At 40.1% G+C, this 17,825-nt stretch overlaps 1 protein-coding gene across 1 annotated transcript; it reads right to left on the bottom strand.

Annotated features, from left to right (window-relative positions):
• Window positions 1-3,991: 3,991 nt before the first annotated feature.
• Window positions 3,992-17,130, bottom strand: LOC126384187 (snake venom 5'-nucleotidase-like). Its single transcript, XM_050035140.1, has 11 exons — window positions 16,828-17,130; window positions 16,746-16,793; window positions 14,149-14,371; window positions 12,748-12,936; window positions 8,066-8,263; window positions 7,689-7,843; window positions 6,801-6,909; window positions 5,347-5,496; window positions 4,491-4,691; window positions 4,308-4,407; window positions 3,992-4,211 (listed from the first exon to the last, which is right to left on the bottom strand). Exons 1-11 carry the CDS (start codon window positions 17,128-17,130, stop codon window positions 4,139-4,141), a joined length of 1,749 nt encoding a protein of 582 aa, XP_049891097.1. The 3' UTR covers window positions 3,992-4,138.
• Between the last annotated feature and the right edge of the window lie 695 nt (window positions 17,131-17,825).

The following is a 17,825-nucleotide window of genomic DNA, read 5'->3' as shown; positions in this document are numbered from 1 at the left end:
AAAACATGATGTGAATAACACTCAAGTCATTCAAGTCATCGTGTCTCAAGTCAAGTCCCGAGTCTTTAACTTCCAAGTCTGAGTCAAGTCTTTTATTTTTTGTCAAGTCAAGTCACAAGTCATCAAAACAGCGACTCGAGTCGACTCGAGTCCAAGTCACAATGACTCGAGTCCCCATCTCTGCCTTCCACAATGGGTGCCTGAGAAAAATCTGCCGAATCTTCTGGCCAAACAAAATAACAACCAAGGAGCTGTACAACAAAACAGGATGTAGAGATGTGGTCCTTGAAATAAAACACTGGCGACTCAGATGGCTATGCCACATCCTAAGAATGGACAAGGAGAGGATACCGAAAGTAGCATTACGATGGACACCACCTGGAAAACGTAAGCCTGGGCGGCCAAAGAACACCTGGCGGAGAACAGTTTAAGGGGAGCTGAAAGAAATGAAGCTTAAATGGGGAGAGGCACAGAAAGTTGCACAACACTGAGATGAATGGCATCGAGTCATCCAAGCCTTATTTCCCACCCAGGAAGAAGAGGATTAAGTAAGTAAGTAAGTAAATCTATATATGCTATGAATGTCTGCAACTTATTTATGTATTTTCTATACATCTATTATTTCCAAAGTGCTTTTGAATTTTCTTAAAACCTAAGTAGGGTAGTTACCAACTGATATTGTTGTTTGTCTTTAAGTTTTTATTTAATTTTTTAAATTATTTTTTATAATCATATCTACTACTACTACAGCATGAAAATAGATCCTTACTAAATCTGGGAAGCAGAGCCCACCCTTCTCTTTAGGTTGGGTTAGAATACTATATTTTTTCACTTCCTTACAGATACTACAGATATAATTTTGGACTCATTGTAGCCTATTCCAAAAAATAAAGTTTTTGGAAGAATCATAATATTCATACTTTCCACTCAGCACTGACTCTGTTACCATTTTCAATCTGGAAAGTCTTGTCTCAATTCATTTTCCAAAACTTGTTAATTGTCTATATACTGTAAAGAGGATTTTATTTCTCCAGTAAGATAATTTACCATTTATTTAATTTTCTTTTAATCCTATTTCAGTTTAAATCTCTGTTGTCAGAGTCTTAGTTTCATTTAGCTAATAACCTTAGTGCTTGTTGTATTCTGAGATTGTTTCTATTAAGTATGAAAAGGATTAATCTGGGGGTGGTAAATAAATGATCACATCATCTGCATATAATGCCAATGTATGTTGTTGTTCTTTCATACTTGTGCCTTAAAGGTTTTTTTTTTCTTGAACTTTTTCCAAGTGCCTCTATGCAACTGTAATAATCTAGATACTGTGCTATTAACCTTTACTCTAGACACTAGATTTTTATACATTCCTTAGAGTCACATACTAAACTTTCCATGGAAGCCAAAAACCTACTTACAATCCTAAACATAAATGGCCACATCACTCAGTCAAATCTTATAATGTCTTGAGGAAATTTCAGTTTTCTTCTGTACAACTTGCAGTACTGTGTATTTGCAGTGCACTTCTCCATGTCGTTTATGTTTTTAAATTGGCGAATGCATTTCTTAATTTGCTTGTGTTTTATTTACAGCATTTATTTATTTATAAGTGTTGTCAAAGATGTTTTCCTCATTTGCTTTTAGTATTTTTTGAACATACACTGAATTGTGATAGTCATTCTTTTGAGGTAAAACTCCTCCTCAGAACACAGTGCAGGATTAATGTGTTGGTGCTCAGTGATCTGACTAAAAAGAAGTTCCTGAATGTATTAACAGGCTTCGAGGGTTGTTTGTGAGATCCTTCACACATGCAAGGCCTTGTTTTGTAAACTCTAATGCTGTTGATTAGTTGAATGATTAGCTACATTATCGCTGAGTTGCCACTGAAGTGTTGCCCAAGCGCTCGTTAATGTTTTTATTTTGTCAGGCTTGTGTTTGTCTGCTACTTGCAACAGTGCCCCTCAACTGAACGTCATAATTTTGCTGCCCCATTACTTCTCCATGTGAACAGCAATGCAGATTAAGCTAGGAAAGTGCCAGCTAACTAAGCTGAATAACACAGTACCACAGCTTGAAACAAACCATGTGATTTGCTGAAGCTTCACTGCATGATTGGAGCGCTGAAACCAGGCCCTCAGAAATTGCACCGGGCTTTGACACCAAGTTTTGTAGGGACCAAACAGTGGTACTGCAACTTCTGGGGTCCATCATGTGATGCCCTGTGGCCAAAAAGACTTTTCCCCATTAAATTACATTGGGAAAGAGACATCTGAAAATCAGCGGATACATTTTTTTGAGCCTTCCAATTCCTCTATTCACATTCAGGATTTAATCCATTCGGTCTGATAACATTTGGAAAGTCTAGAAGAGCTGCAAGATGAAACCATTTTATCCCATTTAAGTTAGTGGAGCACTAAACTGTAAGTTATCTGTTTGCACAAGTTAGCCACCTGACCACAGTCAGCCGCAATAAGTCTCTAGGGTGCATGCTCCATGGGCCACAAAGTGCAGAAGTAGTGCCAATAATCCCCAGATCATCTGGTAATTTTGCACATGGCAGTTTGGCTTCATATGCCACTAAGCAACTCTCAGGAATAAACTGGGCCTCACGTTCAATGCTGCATCCAGTTCTCTTAGAACAGTCATGGCTGAAGCTCAACTTTGGTTTGTGGTGAGTCACGCTCGTATTCTCAAGTTATCTCCACACCAAGGCTAATACTAACATGCATGATACTCGTGTGAAATGAGCTACGGTGAAGACATGAACAGTTATTCAAGTGCGAAAGAAGCCCGAATGTACATAGTTCAATGGTTTATTTTTCAAAATATATATGAGTGAGCTAAATTACCAGTCAATCAAGCTAATAGAACTCAAACCATATTTGTTTGAAAGTTGTACAACCTTTGTGATGCATCAATATTTTTCAAACTGCAAGCAAAGAAACATTAGAACTAGTACTATTTATAATCTAAGACCTTAACTACTTCTGTAAAAAAATAAAATATTATTTTTGTGAAGTAAGATATTTCGTCCCATTAGAACTTCATTCACTGGTCCTGTTAGTTCTTCAAGTTCATGTCCAGTTTCTGTCCTCTTTTGTTTCTGGAACACATCTCTTTACATCACAGTTACAGACCTTAAGAAAGCCTCTGACAGCCTGGACCTAAACCCCCTTTGGGCTCTCATGGGACATCATGGCATACACCAAAGTTCATCAGACGATGAACCAACACTCATCATGTAGAGCAGTGCAAAACGGCAGCCTCACAGAACCTTTTCCGTGGCCACTGGCGTCAGACTGCCTGCTGTCCCCCTTGCCCTTTCTCCTGGCAGTGGACTGGATCATGAGAAGATGTGGAATACAGTGGATGCTGTGGTCCCAGCTCGATGATCTGGACTTTGCAGATGACACAGCCTTAACATGATCCACCCACCCACCCACAGATGCAAGCAAAGACAGACCTGCTAGCAACAACATCTGCCAAGAAAGGCCTCACCATCAACATAGACAACACCAGGGTAATGCACACCAACAGCACCAGCAATGACTCCATCTGACGGGAAGGACCAGAGCTAGAAGACGCTACCAACTTCACCTAACTCAAAGGTGTTGTGGGCAAGGATGGAGGGACAGATGCAGACATTCAAGCCCAATTTGGAAGGTTTAGAACAGCTTTTGTTACACTGAGACCCATCTCACCAAACTCACCAATGTTCAATCAGTGCTGCTCCATGGTTCAGAACAAAATCCTCCACCAACAAAGTCCAGACCTTTATCACAAAGTGCCTAAGAACCATTGAGAAGATACATTGGCCAAACACCATCACAAATAAAGATGTGTGGGAGGAAACACACCAAGAGAGAACACCCACATAAGGAAAGGGAAGTTGGGTTGGATCAGACACACCCTAAGGAAGCCCAAAATCAATGAAACCAGACAGGCTCTAATATGAAATTCACAAGGGAAGAGAAAACAAGGAAGACCCAGAAACAAATGGAGGTCACCAGACATAGAGGCCAAGAAAGTGACGTAAAATTGGAACTGCAGAAAGTGGCCCAAATCAGCGAGCACTGGAAAAGATTTGTGGATGACCTGTGCTCCACTAGGAGAGAAAGGGTTTAAGTTGTGTTTCTGGTTAAAGTCAGCCTTCCATGCTCCCACACAGAGACCACAGCAGCCCAAGTGAGACCAGAATAACCAGTGGAGTGGTTTGTGCAAGAGCCGAGCTGCTGAGTGGAGTGGTCTGTCCAGAGGTTGAGTTGAGAGGAGTGGTTTGTCCAGAAGTTGAGTTACTCAGTGAAGTAGTTTGTCCAGAGGTTGAGTTGAGGACCTTAATGCGTCCTTGAAGAGGCGTATAAACTTTCTGGTTTTTCATGATGTATTCAGACAGGACTGCGATGTCCAAATTCCCTGGAAGGAAATAAAATACTTAAATAAAGTTAAGTTTAAATAAACAGTTCTGTTACAAAATTTATCAACCACACAAACCTCACCTGTGTCGTGGTTGAGCCTCTCGTCTGGGATCATGGAGTATCTATCTCCACCCTGCGCTATGAAGGATGGCATCACCACTTTATAAACCGTCTCCGGTTGAACAGGCTCGTAGCGAGGAACTCGACACTTCACGCAGAGGATGCTGAGGCTCATCACACGATTCCCCTCTGGTTTAGAGGGGTCAAACTCGAATTGAATTCCTGTTTAAGGACATAGAAACTTATCCAACAACATGTCTGAGGATCAACCTTGAATATCTTTGAGGTACCAACTGAAATATGTCAGTATCAGAGTCCAACAAAATCAATCTTCCAGCAGCTCTAAAGCTGTCTAATTAATTATTACCTTGTTTGTTTATTCTATAAAAAAACTGTTTTGTAAATGTAAAAAAAAAGTTAGTTTTACAGGTCTATGTGACTTTTTTCACATCATCCTGTCATGGTGAAGAAATGTAATCAGGTGGGGGTTCCCACCTTTATTTGGTTCGGTTCGCTTTCACACTGCACTTTTTAAAGCGGACCAAACCGCCTGGACAGTGTCACGCAGTTACAACAGCTGCTCATTTGGGCTGCTCTCTTTGGTTCACTTCCTCTCTTTGGTTCGCTGGATAGTTCGTTTGCATGTCCCACTGTAAGTGAACCACACCAGGGTTCACTTGTAAGTGAACCGAGACCCCCAGTTTTCAAGCGGACCAGGGCTCACTCGTTTGGTCGCACCAGAGTTTGAATGAGCGTTCACGCCACTCCAAACAAACCAGGGTTCGTTTAAAGCGGACCAAATAGCACCATGGTGAATACGTCCTTAATAAAAAGACAATATATATACAGATGAAAACAATGTAAAAATTAAAGATACCTGATACTTGGAGGAACTCTCCTTTGCTCTGGCCATATCGTTTCAATGCGTGTTCAAAGATTTTAAACAATGTCGATCCCTTCAGCTCCAGCAGGTCCATAGTCCCTCCAAAAGGTAAGACAGCGATCACGTCCTCCATGGTGATTGAACCTGCAGACAACACATGAACAGTTTTATGAAGTTCCTCTGACAAAACATTTATCACAGAAAACATTCTGTCATCAATGATTGTGCATAGTATCACTTTGAGGAAAAGTATTAAAGAATCACTAAGTAGGATTTGAAAGACTAAAACAAGTTAAAATGGAAGATTATAATCACACAAACTAGAACAAAACAGATTAAGCAGTAAAATAAAAATGACAGTACACAATATGAATAAATGTCCTAAATTAAACTCAGTAAAGTGTAGTAGGAAAACAAATAGTTTTAAAGGGATAGTTCAGATCTTTTGAAGTGGGGCTGTATGAGGTACTTAGTAATAGTCAGTGTGTTACCTGCAGTAGATGTCAGTTGGCCCCTCCCACTAAAAGAAGCAGGCTGGAGTCTGACAAGTAAGTTGAGCGATGTACTGCTGTGGACGGGTCATAAAAAAAACTTACTTTAGCCACCTAAAACAAATCAATATCAGTTGAGACATATGTGACATTTAGAATATTTACACTGCTTTACATTACCGGAAAAAAAGTCTTTACACTGCTCTCTTCAAAGCCAGACTCCATTGAGAAAAACAGTGATTTAACATCACTGGACAGGGACACTGCTGGTTTACTGCTGCTTTCATCAGTTAGTTTGTGTTATTGTGTGACTTCGGCATTCAAAATGGTTAGTTCAGATTCAGCAAAGTCGCACAATGACACAAACTAACTGATCGAGACAGCGGTAGACCAGCAGCTCCCGTGTTCAGCGAGCCAAAAGTACTGTTACTGTCAATGGACTCTGGAGGTTTTGACGAGAGCATAGATGAGGAACTGAGGCTGTTGACAGCTCCCCTGTCAGAGCAAGCTGTCTGATGTAAAAGTAAGGCAGTGAAAATACTCTCAGTATAGCGTACACCTACAGTGGGTCTTTTTTGGGGGTGTCGAAATACATGTTGCTGCTTCCCCAATCCACAGCAGTGTATAGCATAGATTCTGTGTCGTTACTCCTGGCACTTCTCCAAACTAGGGGTGTGCCTACAGACATCTACTACATATAACCCTCATACAATCCCACTTCAAAGAGCAGACCTCAAGTTTTTGCTTGTTTCAGATATGTAGAAAGTATAGCGGAACTCTCCATGTCAATTTCCTCAATTCTTGGTATACTGTAGAGTAATTGGTGAGAAGAGAGGACAGACTGAGTACATTTATTTTTCAACACAAAATCATCTCAATTTTTCCTGGCACTTTCTGGCTCAGATTATTTAATATCTTTCTGTTCTAATTTTTCTTCCATAAAAATGAGTGACACACCGTTCCTGGTACGTTCATCAATAGACTTGCGAATGCCTCCTGCGTTGAAGATGCTGGCACTGACGTGGTTCCACTGAACACTGTCTGAGAACCTGATGTTGTTGTCGACCTGAAAAAAGGAAGTGAGAAACAGATTGTCTCAGTCACACAGGGATTTTATCTTTATCCTACTACTATAATTAGGAAAGCAGTTTGTGTGTGTGTGTGTGTGTGTGTGTGTGTGTGTGTGTGTGTGTGTGTGTGTGTGTGTGTGTCACCATTTCTCCAATCCACATTCCTTCAATACCCCCAAAAATATCCCAAAAAAGGTGCAGGGGGGCCCAATTTGCATTGTTTGCTATCAGTGTTATTTATCATTTCATCTCTAAAGATAAATAAATACTTGGCAGTTTTATTTCCAATGTAGAAGTCACCTGCAACAAAGTTTTCCACCAGACCATGCAAAATGTCTAATCCATGAATGTATCATTATTTCTGCTAAGCGTACGCCTCGAGGAATCGTGTTTGGGTGAGTGGGTGATTGTGTGAATGTGTATCTGTCTGCCCGCAGTTAATTTTGCACACAACTGGGCCAAGTAACCTTATATCGGTGTGAACATTTATGACTGCAAGCTCAAGGACCTCTCGTGGTTACATTGATTTATAATTGACCAAACCTAAGTCCCACCCCTTAGTTACTGTTGCTAAGTCAGACAAGTCTTACAAATAGAAAACATTTTTGAAGTGTTGTGGTGTTTTGTGAAATGGTTCAGTGTTTTCTGAAATATTCTGTTTTCTGAAAAGTGTTTTGTGAACTGTTGTTCAAATTTTCATTTGCAGTCCCTTTATTTTAGGTTAGTATGCGCCATGTTCTCTGCACTGCTACAGATGTCAACATTAAATACTTACCATGGCATCACAGATCAGGTTTCCAATGTTGCATTCCCCAAATCGACACTCCTCACGTGACGCATTCAGGAAGACCAGAGTGTTTCCCACCACTTGAGTTGAGTAGTTGGCCAGACCCTTTTTCCATTCCTCCACGTCAGCAAGAACTTCTGGATCTGGATAAGACATTCAGTCATTCATATAAGAGACAGATAAAGCTGGTAATATGTATTTCATGTCTGAAAAGGGCTTTAGGAAAGAATGTCTCCCTACAACATAAAGAGAGGGAATAAAACGCCCAACGGGAAAAAAGTAACGTCAAAAATCTAAGAAGGATCAGACTGAGAAAAAAACTAACTGAAAAACAAGAGAGGCAGATTTTGTTTTAGTTTCTTTACCCTGTGGGATATTGCTGTCCAGCAGGATGGGGTTTCCTGTGGCATTTACCACATTCCCAGCATTGTCAAAGGTCACCTTCAGATGACCCAGATATTTTCCAAAGGCATAGGCCTGCACAACAGGAACCTGCCACCCATCGTCTGATTGCACCATGAGTGGATAAGAACCAGCAGGGACTTCAGTAGAAGGAGGGGATCCTAAAAAATAAAGGACAGAAAGAAAGATAGATACAGTGACCGTGATGAAATCTACAATGTTTATTAAAAATAACTGTTTCATGGTTAAGGTCGGGTTAGGTTTAGGCACAAGAACTACTTGGTTAAGGTTAGGAAAAGATCATGGTTTGGGTTAAAATTATAACTTTCAACATCGTTTCTACTTCCTCAAAACAGGGCGACTGTTGTCGTCATGGCAACAGTAAACAACACGACAACATGGTCTCTTGCTGCTTTCCCTTGCTGCTTGCTTTTTCAACTTTTTGCATTGCAACATTGAGATTTCGGAACAACGGGACTTCGGAACAATGGGTTTAATATGGTCGGACCAATGGGATGTCGAAGCATTGAGATTTCGGAACAATGGGTAATTTTCGGAATAATGGGATGTCGAAATAATGGGATGTCGGAATTATGACGTGGCACCGGCTGTCCAAAGTGAGCGCGGCCACTCTAAACAATTCATGAAATGCACTGCAGCACCTTTCAGAAGCATCCCAGAAGCTAAGGACAATATGTGCCTCATCTATTTATGATGGATCCATGTTGTGTTGCACAGAACAGATCGCGTTTTCCTGCTAAAAGGCACTGTATGTGAAATATAGACACAGTCTAATTATTAGGATGAATGTATTTTTAATAACTAAAACACAACCACAAATCTTTTATCCATGTCATTAGAAGCTGGACTTTTAATGGTATTAACTTTGTCTGCAGGCTACAGAAAAATAAAGTTGGAGATAACACCAATAAACACAACTAAAATAGTCAAAGAAAGAAGCCATTTAATTGTGCAGCCTACCAACTTACTTAGGGGAGCAGCACAAATTTCAAGGAAAAATGACCAAATCAACAAAATCTGCAACTCTACAAAATCAGGCAGGTAAAACACTCCACTTCAGGACACGACCAGCTCACAGCCGTGCAGCTGAGAGTGTCCGTCTCCACATTTTATCATCTGTTGAGTGTTTGATGTTTTTTTGTTTTTTTTGTGCTTTAGAATATAACCACTGTGAAACAGTCAGAAAGCTAAAAGTATCGCCTCACTGCTGTATGCTTTTGTGAACCAGTCAAGTTGCAGTTACAGTTTACAACCAGGTCTGTCCTGACTCATATAAAGCCATGGCAGCTAACAATTCTTCAAATATGGATGGTCCTTCAAAGAAGCTACGAATTCTAAAATGTGGGTGCTTCATAAACATCTCCAACCCGGCAGCACAGCAGATCTATACAATCAGCACAGTTTCAGTGTGGACACCCAATGATTAGTGTCACCAATTCAGTTTCTGACCAAATGTCTCCCCTTCTGTTCCTGAGTTATGGTGTTGAATAATGGCCAGAAAAGTGTTTTTGCAGAACATTATGATGTAACAGTGAAGTTGACCTTTGACCTTTTGGATATAAAATGTCACCACTTCAACATTGCATCCTGTTCGACACTTGTGTGAAATTCTATTACAGTTTGTGTATGAATTATTGAGTTCTGGCCAAAAACTTGTTTTTTTTAGGTCACCATGACCATGACCTTTGACCACCAACATCTAATCAGTTCATCATTGAGTCACAGTGGACATTTGTGCCACATTTTTAGAAACCTGCTCAAGGCATTCTTGACAGCATGGGACAGACGTCCTTAATGGCCTTATTTCAGATTTTTTTTCCCCCTGCAACGTGGAGTGAGGCAGGGATGTCCCGTCAGCCCCCTTCTTTTTGTCATCTCCCTGGAACCCCTGGCCTGTGCAATCCGTGCTTGTTCAGACATATATGGTGTTAACTTATATGAATATGATTATAAACTGAGCTTGTACGCTGATGATATATTACTGACACTGAGTAGACCATTCTCTTTCTTACCAGCAGTTTTAAATTTAGTTAATACCTTCGGAGGTTTTTCAGGGTACAAAATTAATTGGGAAAAAAGTGAGGCAATACCTCTTAATTCTAACACATTCAAGTCTGATCTTGGGGATACACCGTTTTTGTGGCAATTAAAGGGAATGAAATATTCAGGAATTATTATTAAAGCCCCAGTCACAGAAATATTTACTTTGAATGGCCCATCTATCCTGCCTGCAGTAAAAGATGACCTTGAGAGATGGTCCAGCTTACCACTTTCTTTATGGGGCAGAGCCGAACTTTTGAAAATGAATGTATTGCCTAGACTTACGTATATAATTTCTTATATTCCTCTTAAGTTTCCTGACTCTTGGTTTAAAGAAATACGTTCCCTTTTCATTAAGTTTTTATGGTGTGAAAATAAACCTAGAATTTCATACAAAAAGTTATGCATCCCCAGATCCAAAGGTGGACTAGGTGTTCCAGATTTATTTAATTACTATATTTCATATAACGCACAGTATCCACTCTCATGGGCATACAAGGATCACTATCAGATGGGCAGTTGGGAACAGCTTGAGGAATCGGTACTAGCTCAATATAAAGGTAGATCCTTAGCTTCGTTATGGTACTACCCCAAACCCCCTGTCGCCTTGGAAAATTGTATTATTAGTTTTTCATGTTCCATTGCTAGAATTTTACATAAAAGGTTAAATATTAATAGTGGACTATGTCTTCCCTCGTGCCTTATTTGGAACAATCCTGCTCTTATGTCTGGAAGAGGCACGCTCAGTAGCAAACAATTGGTGACATATGGCATTAATACAATCGGACAGATTTATGATGGTAAGATTTTACCCTATGAATTGATTAAGGAAAGATTTGGCCTATCAGATACGTTCTTTTTGACATATGCTCAGTTATCTTCCATTTTGAAAAAAAAAGTACATTGAGGGGACAGAGCCTGCCTCTCGCCAAGAACAGGATGAAGTTTTTGTGAGAGCTACCCGGTCAAGACGTTCTGTCTCTTGTATTTATAAATTTTTGTCATCTGATTGTTGTAAGTTGTATATCTCCACTCAAGAGGCATGGGAGGGTGACCTTAAATTATCTCTTTCAGTTGCACAGTGGACCCTTATTTGGAATTCTGGCATACATTTGTCTAAATGTGTAAGATACAAGATGATTCAGTATAAGATTTTATGCAGAGCCTATATTACTCCCGTCAGACTTGCAAAGATGTCTGAAAATGTTGATGATTTGTGCTGGCATAACTGTGGCCTCCGTGGCTCATTATTTCATCTCTTGTGGGAATGCCCAGCTGTCCAAACTTTATGGTCAGAGATGCATGCAATTATGACAGAGATCCTTGATGTCACCTTCACCCTGTCTCCCACTGGGATGTAAGCCTGACAAAATAACCAGTCCCATTATCAGTCGCCTATGGGAGTTAGGCTGCCTTTCAGTTAAAAGGTTAATTCTTTGCAATTGGAAAGAATGAAAGCCGGCCTGTTTCTCAAAGGAGGTATGGCTCGAGGAATACTTAGACCTCCTTAACATGGAGAGAGCGGCCAGTTTTCTGAAAAATTTCGATAGGGGTCTTAGTGGACAATGAGATATTATTAGGAGATATTTGAATTAGATATTGATAGGCAGTATATTTATATAATTTATTTCATATATGAATTATGTTCCCTCTTGAGGAAATGAGAGCATGCAAATGTAGGCTACTTATTTATTTTTTGTCCTTCTAGACATATGAACTTACACCTTGTTGTTCATCTTATTTATTCTACATGCATCACTTGTTGAGTCTGTGTGACACTCTACCCTGACATTGCCTCGGAGTATCATGTACCGTCCCCCCTCCCCCCTGTTTATTCTGTGTGTGATTCTGTCTTGTCTGCTTGCTTGTCGCTTGTCTGTTTTTGTATCTGTTATGTTTTGTCTCTATAAACTGAAAAAACTTTAAATTAAAAAAAAAAAAAAGAAAAGAAAAAAGCATGGGACAGACGTGCATACAGACGGACAGACAACCTGAAAACATAGTGCCTCCAGCCACGGTTATCACCGGCGCAGAGGCATAATAACACTGTATTTCTCTTACCCACTGGCTTTATCACAGCACCACACCAACCTCTCTCTTTCTCTCAGCTCACTGGCACAATCTCTCTCTGTCTTTGTCTCTCTGTCTTACTATTTAATGAGTCAAGACACCGACAACAAAGCCTGAAATAAAAAGCCAAAGCTAAAATAAAATTCAACGTTAACACTAATACAACTCAGCCAATAGAAATGCTGTTATACAGAGTCTGTTTCCATTTGTTTACACTTGTTAATGAACCACAAAACAAAAGTAGCTAAATCCATTATTTAAATGGTGTGATTAAGATATCATCCTGGAATAATGTGTGAACAGACATATGTTTAAAGTTTTACTGTGTGTAGGCTTTGATACTTTAAGTACATTCTGCTGATAACACATAAGTACTTTTACTGTAGTAACATTTTGGAAACAGGACTTTTACTCCTAATGGAGTTATTTTAATCTGTGGTATTTCCACTTTTATTGAAGTAAAGGATGTGAGTACTCCCACCACTGTCACTAACAGCTATATCCACCCCTGTACCTGTATAGAGGAAAGTGTCGCTGTGTCCACCGATGACAAGGTCCACTCCGCTGACCTTCTTGGCGATCTCCTTATCCACATCAATGCCTGAGTGACCCAGTGCAATGATCTTATTGACTCCCTGCTTCTGCAGTTCAACCACCTGCAGCTGCACGGCAGTCACCTCGTCCTCAAACTGCAAGTGTGGTCCTGTAGAGGCAACATGGACAGAGAGGGACGGTCTACAGTACATTTGGAAACCCAGTCAGTCCTGACCCTTTCTTTTTTTAACATGCCTATTCCTCTCAAGTCATAATCAACTCGTGATTTTCTCTTATTTAAAACAGTTTGATACTTTCAGGTAGCAGTTTGTGCATTTAATTTGAGTAATTAGACTTCATCCATGACTTGAACGTTATTAGAATCTACCAAGTCCCTGATTTTTGGAGCCTTTAGCCAAATAAACGGTGGGTTTGTTGCTTTTTCATAAGTGGTTTTGTTTATAATTCTTCTCTCTTCTAAGGTATAAAATTGGAATCAACTACTTCAACATAGTAGTTCTCTTTTGACCCACTTGATATTCTGTTTTCGTTTCACACGCCAGTTTAAACGATGACTTAATCTCCTGAACAATTTACGCCATTCTCTGTTGTTGACATTTTTTTGTAGTAGTCTGCATAATGTATGTAGTTGGTGGAGGCACTTCAAAACAAATGTGCAACAATTTGACATTATGGCCTGATCCAGACCTGAGACGAGATGATGAGAACCCTGATGCTGAAGAACCTGTTCATTTGCTGCTTCTGGAACTACAACTGATGGAAATTGGGTATTTCCTTGTGCATTGAGTCTTCCTACATGGTTTGTCAGTGTGAAACTGCAAAGGTCAGCAGCATATAGTAGTATTCCCTTTTGACCTGTAAGAGTTATACAGTTTATTACATTACTGTTTTGAGTTTTTCTTACCTGCCTGCTCCTGCAAGGGTTATCTGAATAGTCAGTGCGTAGTCTGTGTTTTTGTGTGTGTGTGTTTTCTGAGTTTACAGTTTCAGTTTGTTTAAGACTACATGGTTTTGAGGGGAAAGTTTGATGAAGTCCAAAGGTTTTTCAAAGGGTTTAACGTGTACACTGTCAGATGAAGCACAATGCTTATTGGAGATTTGTGCTTCTACAATCTTGTATACAACATGTTTTCTTTTCCTCTTTTCTCCTCTCTTCTTAAGCATATCAAAATTCCCTTTCGCTTTGTGTGACAGTTGGACAGGAAACAGTGTACTCTATGTGCTACTAATGTGGACCATAAAAATAAGAGACAGTGTGTATATCATCATCATATTTACAGTTTGAAGGCCTTCAAATGAGCATGAAACAGAGTTAGAAGCAAACAGAGATATCACAGGGAAAACTTCCACTTTTACTTACCAGGTGTTGACACTACAGGAGTCTCCTGTGTTGTGTATCCAATCACTCCCACCTTCTCGCTGCCAACAGTAAGGATCTTATGAGGTAAATAAGAGCTGCCAAACGTTGAGGCCAGAGTTTTGTCTGTTTTGATGTTGGCGCTGAGAACCGTAAAATTGATCTGCTCCAAGAACGGTCTCATGAGTCCCTCCACTCCATTATCAAACTCGTGATTTCCAAAAGCCTGAACAACAAAAGGTAAATTCTAATCAAGAACTGCAGAAAGACATTCAGAGCTGCTCTCTCTGATATCACATTAAACACAAGTGCAGATATTATACGAGGCCTTGTTGAGTACAATACGGACTAATAACTAATTAGACTGACTTCAGATTTGGTCAGTAGCAGCCAATTCAGCTAACTGCTAACAGATCACATGACTCCTTTCTATGCAACCAATTGGCAATTCTTAATACCCTATAATAACCCTATTTAAACTGCTCTGGTCTGCCCATTGTTGCTGCTTCCTCTGCAAGCCGCTTTGCAACCCGCCTTCACCTTTTGCTTTTATGCTGTATCTGACTTATCAATGTCATTTCTGTTTGTCTTTGCTGTTGCTCTCCCCGCCTTAGGCTTTCCATGTAGGCGCATGGAAGGGCAAAGAGGATTGCTCTCTCCGCCTTCAGCTTTCCACACAGGTGCGTGGAGGGGCAGAGAGGTCCCAGAACAGAGCCATACCACCAAATATCAAATTGCAACAGAAATAAAGCTTTGTTTGACTAAGGTGGTCCTGACTGAAATGGTTTGGAAGCACTGTATTCCAAAAAACTACTATTTGGAATAATTATTGGTAAGGTTTGGAATAAGAACAAGAATTGTGGAACAATCATAACTTTCATACTTAATACTCGTCTCATTTTCCATCTCTTGAAGTGGTGTGTCAGTTTATTTCCAAAACTTGGTACTTGTATATAAAGAGGGTTTCTATGTCCCCAGTAAGATAGGTTTCCAATTATTTAATTTTCTTTTAATCTGACTCAATTTATATCTATCTTTGAGTTCTGATGAGCTCTGTTTTCAGTTAGTACCGCTCACACTTAGTTTCAATTAAGCCCCATTTCTACCAAAAACTTTCAGTAGAGTACCTTAAGAACCAAAAGTAACCCCTATGGACATGTACCTAGACCCTAGATCAGTTTAGTGTCTCTACCACAGACAGTACTCTTGAATGTGGAAGGGGTTGTTGTCACTCACAGGTTCGTCCAGCTTTGCTGTATTTCCTCTTCACCAGTGATGCAGAGGGAAGTCTGCAACTCGTTTATTGTCCATAGAATGGGTTTGCACATCAAGATTTTCAGAACGTAAAATAACAGGCTGGGGTGAGTCTCCCTCAGTGGGATATTTAAAAACAGTGGGTTTGTGCATTGAGTCCTTTTCAGGCAACAGCAGGGGTTTAGTGATGCCAGAGCACTCTGGAACAACGCTCTACCATGTTGCTTTTCTCCAAGTGAGGATTAGAGTGTATGCAGTTTACATAAATACATAATCCGGACACAATTGATATATATATACACACATACATATATATATAATATATATATATACACACACACACACACATATATATATATATACACACACATATATATATATATATATATATGTTCACACCGTAAACAAAGACAAAGCCATGTATATTAATTAAAATCAATGGGATGAATAAGTACTGCATTGTTTCATGCCCAATAAGATGCTGTTCAACATGCCATGGCAATTGATGCCAATTGTTATGCACACACACACACACACCAATGCATAAATACCAGCTGCAACAATGTCATGATCACACCCATCTTCCAGCATCGAGTTGGAAGATAGGATAGTCCTCTTAATTTAAGGTGTAATATCCTCATATGAACCAATACCCATAAAAGACTTACCTGTTCCTACTGTTACTTAAATGTAGATACAGCCTAACAAGGGACTAACATTTAGATATTGCAGGTCTGCAACTCGTTTATTGTCCATAGAATGGGTTTGCACGTCAAGATTTTCAGAACGTAAAATAACAGGCTGGAGTGACACCGTAAACTTATGTATGCTGTCACATTACAAGTAAGGCCTAAAACCTAAAAATTTGCTGGCAGTCGGCCCAATGAATTAAGTTATTATTTCCTCAGTTTACAGCTGCTGCTAAAAGTAGAAAAACATCACCTTATTTTAAAGCTATAGTTTACTAATGCATGAAAAACTTGCCATGATATGAAAAGATTCAAAACCAGCCACAGCTCAGCCCTGAGCAAGAATGGTTCTGTAATAACTAGTTAACGCTCCACCATGTTTCTAGCTCCACCTTTTAGTATCGGATCAGTGTGGTAGGTACTTCGATGGAGGGGTGAAGAAAAATGGGGACATCCACATTCACAATGTTCACAGAAAAAATGTGAATCACACTAAACTAAACTGAACCAGACTGTTTGGTGGAAACGGGGCTTTAAGTTATAACTTGAGTGCCTCCTGTATTCTGAGATGGTTTCCAGCAAGTTTGACAAGGACTGATTTGGGGATGTTAATAAAACTGTGCAAAGATTAAAGCGGGTCCTCTTTGTGTTTCTTACCATGCAGTCATACCCCAGTTCGTTCATAAAATACGCAGCCTCAGCTCCCTTGTAGTGGTTGAACCAGATAGTCCCCTGGAGCTCCCTTGTAGTGGTTGAACCAGATAGTCCCCTGGAACTGGTCTCCAGCGTCCAGCAGCAGCACGTTGCTCTCGTTGCTGCGGATCCTCTTGATCATCGTGGCTCTCCGGGCCACCCCGGCAAAACACCCACTGCTGCTGCTGCATTTCCCGGATTGCTCGCTGGTCTCCTCCACTCGAGCATGAACATCATTGGTGTGGAGTACAACCAGGTCCCAGGCTGCTGAAGTGGACACCAAGAAGCCCAGCAGGAGGAGGAGGCAGAGCCAAGGACGAGCATTCTGCTCCGGGCGTACTGTTCCCATCTCTCTGCAGTCAACTGTAAAAACACTGAAGGAGGAAACAGGGACAGTTGTTTTTTCTTAAGTGACCTGCAAGAATTTTTCTTTCTTGCTTCTCTCTGCTCCTATGGCTTCCCGTAAAGTCTCTATATAAATAAAATGAGACCTGCTGACACTATATACTGGACAGACTGAGAGACAGAGCATGTCAGAAGGCGGGCAAAGAGGAGGAGGACGATATCAGGGAGGATTTCTATTATGATGGTTCGTGTTATGAAAACACATTTTTTCCATATGTTACTAAGCCTATAACCTGCGGTATCTAATTGCCCAAACTAGATGAACTAGTTTTGTCTGCAAGGTGGAGACTGAAGAGACATCAACACAAGCTGATGAAAGTGAGATAATACAGGAGAAGGATGTTCACTTGTTAACTCTTTTGTTGTCTTCTTGATCTATATATTTTTTTTTTATCACTGAACATTAAACAAAGACAAAACCATGTATATTAATTAAAATCAATGGGATGAATAAGTACTGCATTGAAAATGCATTTCAGCTCTTGCTTTATGTTTCATGCCCAATAAGATGCTGTTCAACATGCCACGGCAATTGATGCCAATTGTTATGCACACACACACACACACACACACACACACACACCAATGCATAAATACCAGCTGCAACAACGTCATGATCACACCCATCTTCCAGCATCG

Source organism: Epinephelus moara, chromosome 22, assembly GCF_006386435.1.
Source record: "Epinephelus moara isolate mb chromosome 22, YSFRI_EMoa_1.0, whole genome shotgun sequence".
Taxonomy (NCBI): Eukaryota; Metazoa; Chordata; class Actinopteri; order Perciformes; family Serranidae; genus Epinephelus; species Epinephelus moara.
Note: the sequence above shows the minus strand (reverse complement) of the source record. Positions and strands in the feature narration are given on the sequence as shown.

Coding starts and splice junctions, on each gene's coding strand:
- LOC126384187 (XM_050035140.1), bottom strand. CDS start 17,130: ATGGGAACAGTACGCCCGGAGCAGAATGCTCGTCCTTGGCTCTGCCTC. Junction 8,264..12,747: donor CGACACTTTCCTCTATACAG/GTACAGGGGTGG, acceptor TTTATTTTTTAG/GATCCCCTCCTTCTACTGAA. Junction 6,910..7,688: donor ACCTGATCTGTGATGCCATG/GTAAGTATTTAA, acceptor TCCTTTTTTCAG/GTCGACAACAACATCAGGTT.